This window comes from Aulonocara sp. 'chitande type north' Nkhata Bay, linkage group LG16 (genome assembly GCF_057382095.1).
Source record: "Aulonocara sp. 'chitande type north' Nkhata Bay isolate Kocher_YH1m ecotype deep benthic linkage group LG16, A_spYH_male_GT1.1, whole genome shotgun sequence".
In the NCBI taxonomy this organism is placed as follows: domain Eukaryota; kingdom Metazoa; phylum Chordata; class Actinopteri; order Cichliformes; family Cichlidae; genus Aulonocara; species Aulonocara sp. 'chitande type north' Nkhata Bay.
In genome coordinates, this window is record NC_141359.1 from 40,709,054 (window position 1) to 40,714,053 (window position 5,000).

The 5,000-nt window shown below is 48.5% G+C and overlaps 1 protein-coding gene across 1 annotated transcript in view; it reads right to left on the reverse strand.

The window, feature by feature from the left end:
• The window catches only part of LOC147312145 (thrombospondin-type laminin G domain and EAR repeat-containing protein-like), a 21,873-nt gene extending 17,146 nt beyond the window's left edge, over positions 1-4,727 (reverse strand). Inside the window, exons 1-7 of the mRNA XM_086267546.1 lie at positions 4,291-4,727; positions 3,178-3,377; positions 1,515-1,579; positions 1,275-1,436; positions 807-1,039; positions 617-707; positions 390-543 (exon numbers count right to left, since the gene is read on the reverse strand). Of these exons, the coding sequence (XP_086123672.1) occupies positions 390-543; positions 617-707; positions 807-1,039; positions 1,275-1,436; positions 1,515-1,579; positions 3,178-3,259 (787 nt within the window). The 5' untranslated portion in view covers positions 3,260-3,377; positions 4,291-4,727. The remainder of the gene's footprint in view (positions 1-389; positions 544-616; positions 708-806; positions 1,040-1,274; positions 1,437-1,514; positions 1,580-3,177; positions 3,378-4,290) is intronic.
• Between the last annotated feature and the right edge of the window lie 273 nt (positions 4,728-5,000).

Below are 5,000 nucleotides of genomic sequence, written 5' to 3' on the forward strand. Positions count from 1 at the left end.
AAAGATCTCTTCACCTGTGAGACTGTCACTACTGACTCCACCACAGCATCCAGGCACTGAATACAGCACCTACTAACAGTCGGAATAGAACTTTGAGTCAGGAAACGTGCAAAATATAGACGTGAAGAGGTGAGTGAGGTGAAACTCTGCTTTTCATGCGTCCTCTCACAAACCTGCTGGTGTGGATGTTGTTGGTGAATGAAACACATCTGTCAGCTGGAGCAGCTGAAAGTGTTTTTACTGTGGCTGATTATGAACACACTGTCACTCCAAACACACTCGTCGATGCTTTTTTATCAGCCTTGCAGCACTAGCAGCTGAAAATGAGCCTGTACAGCTCTCTCCCAAACTGCAGGGGGCGCTGTGCTGTGGCAGGTTTGTCTCCTCACCATAGGTGTAAACTGGTCCCTGCTGGTCCGGCTGGAAGGGGGTGGTCTTCAGGACCTGAGGGATGGACAGCTCAGTCAGAGCGGGGTCGGGGGAGGGACACAGTCTGGGCGTGGCGTCCGAACCGGGTAGCAGCACCAGCTGCCGCAGTAAACCCTGAAGAAGAGACAGAGCGGTGAGAACCAGCAGGACGGACAGTTGGCTGATCTGACCCTGATCAGAGACTCACGGAGAAGCGCCCCCTCCACCGCCCCCTGCTGCCGACGAAGAACCGGGACCCTCTGGTGCTCAGATGGCTGGGGAAGGACTGGACCTGTTTACTGGGGGACAAGAAACCACTTAATGCCATGAAGTGGATCTCTACTGGTCTCTACTGGTCTCTATTGGTCTCTATTGGTCTATGTGGTGTCAGCTCTCACAGCTCCAGAGGAAGTCCACAGTCAACAGTCAGCGTGGCGTACGGCCCGGTGACAGCCAGCACCACTGTGTGCCAGCGGTTATTGTCTAATCCAACGTCCTTAAAAGTCATTCGGCTCCGCCCACCAGGGCCAGGGGATGTGGTCAAGAAGTGGAGGCGGTTCTCAGACACTCTTAACCCCAGCAACAGCGAATCAGATCCCTCCCTCACCACAGAGAAGATGTACTCATTTGTCTGGAAGCAGAGAGAGAAAGAACACATTGGACTGGAACAAACTCGTCCAGAGTGGGCTGAACTGGGCCAGACTCATCCAAACTGGACCAGACTGGGCTGAACTGGACCAGACTGATCCAAGTTGGACCTAACTGCACCAAATTGGACCAAACTGGACCAGACTGGGCTGAACTGGACCAGACTGATCCAAACTGGACCAGACTGGACCAGATCCAGCTCCATTCCGCTGCATCACCTTCTGTCTCAGTGTCTGAATCTTCACCGTGGCAACCAATGAGAACTCAGAGGGAAAGTAGTAACAGTTGGTGAAGATCTGGGAGGCGGGGAAATTCAGAGGTGCTGCCACGGCGCTGGCCAATCGGAGACCTCTGGAACCTTTGGACTGAACCATCCGCACCTGGAGGGGTAGCGGATGAAATATTAGGGGTAGCTACCATCATAAATGTTCATACCTTCATGCTATCCTGTGTCTTACCTGAGTGGGCGTGGCATGTCCTGGGGGGGGCAGGGCTTTGGACAACAGGTCAAGAGGCAGCAGGTCTGAGGGGGAGAGAGCAGAGACGGGGTGAAATAAATCAAATAAGTTATTAATAATTTAGATTTTCTGAACCGTAAATCTGCTTCCTGTTGTTCTGCTAACCTCTCCTGCAGCCCCAGCAGTGAAACGCCACCAAGCAGACCATCATCGGACTCTATGAGTGTAACCCTAACGCCACTGACCCCACCGAAACTTTAGTGAAAACAAAGCATGGTTTACTGGAGCCCGATTTCCACCGCAGAGTTACACTGAACCAGCTGTATGTAGCTCGATTTAAATCACCGCAGGGACACATAAGCAGCGATCCAGGTTAGACAGTTTATCTCCTGCTGCTAATTTCAGATCCCTGAAAGCTGATTTTCATGAAAGCAGCGGCTAGTGAGGCGAGTTCATCAGCTCAGAGCTCATTTCCTCCAGCTCTGACTGATAAGTGTATCTGCAGTTAATCTGTATCAGCGATGACATGTAAATGATCTCAGATCAGTTTATTTTTATCCCCTCAGAGACGGACGTTTCTACGTCTGAAACCTCAGACCTGATCTTAAAAAAAAGCTCAAGCTTTTCAGCTTCCTGCCGAGCAGTCACAGATTTCTGCTCTGACTCTGATGAGGCTCGAGTAAATCATTAAAACATTAAAAATCAGTGTTAGACAGCGGCTGAGGGAGCAGAGACAGCATCAGGTCAACGTTAGTTTTCAGCTGGAATTCCCCTTTAAGCTCCTCTGAGGCCGTCTGTGTGTTTTGTTGCGCTTGAGGATCAATGTAAGATGAATGGAGGATGAATGGAGGATGAATGGAGGGAGGGGACGACATGTACAGAAACAGATCTCACATTTCAAAGACTGAAAACACAGAAGAACAAAGCAGCGAAAGCGTCTGAAACACAGCGAGACGTCAGAGTCGGAGCTGCAAAGCCTTCTCTGACATTTGGCATCAGTGAAGTCAGCGACAGGACACACCTCAGGGGTCAGAGTTCACAATACTCAACCTCAGGAAGGCTGCTCACAAAGCCCAGGAGCCAAACGCAGTTTCAGTTGCCGGAATAAATCAGCTTGTAGCAAAGAGAAAGATCAACAGTAATGTCATCAAAAGGAAACATGAAGTAAAGCTGTGTACTCAGCTCTTTAACCAGAACAGAAAGACAGGTGGGAACACCTGAAAGTTCCTCAACTGGAAGCTCCACTGAATAATGCCCAGAAACACGTGATAGAGAGGACCAGGGGTCGGTTTAAACTGTGACAACGGAACAAACGTTATCCTCATGTTTTCCATCGTTACGCGACCCTCCTAACCCCACACCAGTCTGGTGACTGGATGTGTTTGGGGGCCTGTCCAGGATCTTCAGCACAACAGAACAACTTGAACAAGCAAGTCATGAATTAAAACTTCCTGTTAGGATACAACAAAGCTTTCAGCACAATGTCTGTCAGTAGTAATATATAAAAAACAAGCTCAAACCTTTATTTATCCAGTCTCACAAGAAAAAGTCTCTCTTATTTTTGTGCAGATTTTGTGTTTTGTTCTTCAGAAATGAATCTGACCTCCTGAAACATGTGACCGTCCCTTTAGAGCTGAAACCAGCACTCTGTATCTCCTCGTACCTGTACAGGGTCTCCAGCTGTGGCTCTGGACTCTGGCGGTGAGCAGCACCCAGGTGAGCAGCAGGAAGTGACACGAAAACATCACGCCTGTGCGCTGTGAACAGTTTGACTCCCGCTCACCGACCCGCTTCCTGTCCTGCGTCTCTCAACGTCATTCTCCAGTTGGCCTGAGGATCTCCTGGGCGGTGTTTCTTCAGCGTCTGTGGTCAAAGAGCAACACGACAAACGTCTCAGATTTGGTTCCTTACAGCGGCGTGTCCAACATTTCCACCCGGAGAACCCAGACGGCCGTCTCGCCAATTCTTCATGAACGCCACCAAGTTCATTTGTGTTCACATAACCTGGCTTCAAACCAGCAAACTGTCTCTTTATCTGTAACTACAGCTCAGCTTTCAGTTTAAAGCTGATCGTCCTGAAATAAAACTGCTAGCTTTATTTTTAGCTAATAATTTATTCTCTTTATTCATATTTGAGGTATTGCAGCTGTATATCTAACAGTCATTTTAACTGCCAGCCATATTTGCTGTGGTAGACATAGTGAAACATTTAATTTGTGGCCTTAATGGTTCAGCAGTTTTTGACTGTCAGCCGTACTTTCACATTACATTACATTTCACTTTGTTTCTTATCTGTCATTTTCAGTTAACTTTTAGTTAACTGCCTGTTTAAAATCATTTCTGTGGTTACGGCAGAAGGACCCTTGGTGGGACTCTCCATGTTACACCTGCACCAGGTGGGATTTTCACAGCACTACAGACTGGTTTAAACTGGTTTAATAAATGATGCTGAACATACAAAACTCGAGTAACGTGCAAACCTGTGGCTGAGAAATATCACACTGTGTAATTTTACCATCAGACTGCACTATCAACACTTCACGCGGTCACATTGATCACAAAACGATTAAACGATGAGCCAAAGATAAGAACAGCTGCTAAAGATAAAATCATGTGAACTCGTTTCGTTTCTCCCCGTCGTGTAACGAAGCTCGTCTCCTGAACACTAACCTGCTAACATGAGCGTCTGGCCCACATTTGAATCACATGAGAATCTGTGAGAGGAAAACAAAGATGCAAAAGCTTTGATGCACAGTGACGTCATATCTGAGCAAACCTGGGTCAGAGGTCAGAGGTTTAACCAGCCTCCTGAGGTCCAGCTCCAGTCCTAGTCTGTGAAGAGGTTTCAGGACATGCGAGGAGACCTCTGACTTGAGCACAGGTAAGAAGAGGCGGTGAGAGGAGCTCAGAGTGGGGAGGTCTGGCGTGCTGTGACCTCACAGACGTACAGTCTCTGCTCTACCTGTCGGCCGTCCTTAAACCGTCCTCTTCGTCTTTGCTGGACATTTATCTGTTCTTCAGAGAAACCAAAAACACAACCAGGCTCATCATCAGTCCACCTTTAAAAGTGTTCTCAGTGTCTGAGATGAACCTGATGATCTTCAGCGTGTCTCCACCTTCAGGTGCAGACCTCCACCTGTCGTCTCCTCCTCCCTCACCACGTTTCCTCTTCTTTAAGTCCTCCACAGTTTCTCCTTTCCTTCCTCTGAGGCTGCTGTCTGTGCAGCGACTGGAGATGATTTTCAGCTTCAGGTGAGTATGACTGAGGAGAGAGAGAATTTACCTGCACGTGAGCTGGCCTCGCTCGCCCCACATTTAAATAAAAAAGACTGGGAGGGGCTGAGGAGCGAGAGGGAGGGAGGGGCGGCTGCCTCCTCTTTACCTGTGACACACTTGAACTCACCTGAAGACAAACCTGACAGACAAAGCTGGACAGAGTCCACCTGAGGTTTCTGCACGTTGCTGCTGCAGGTTAGTTCACGTATT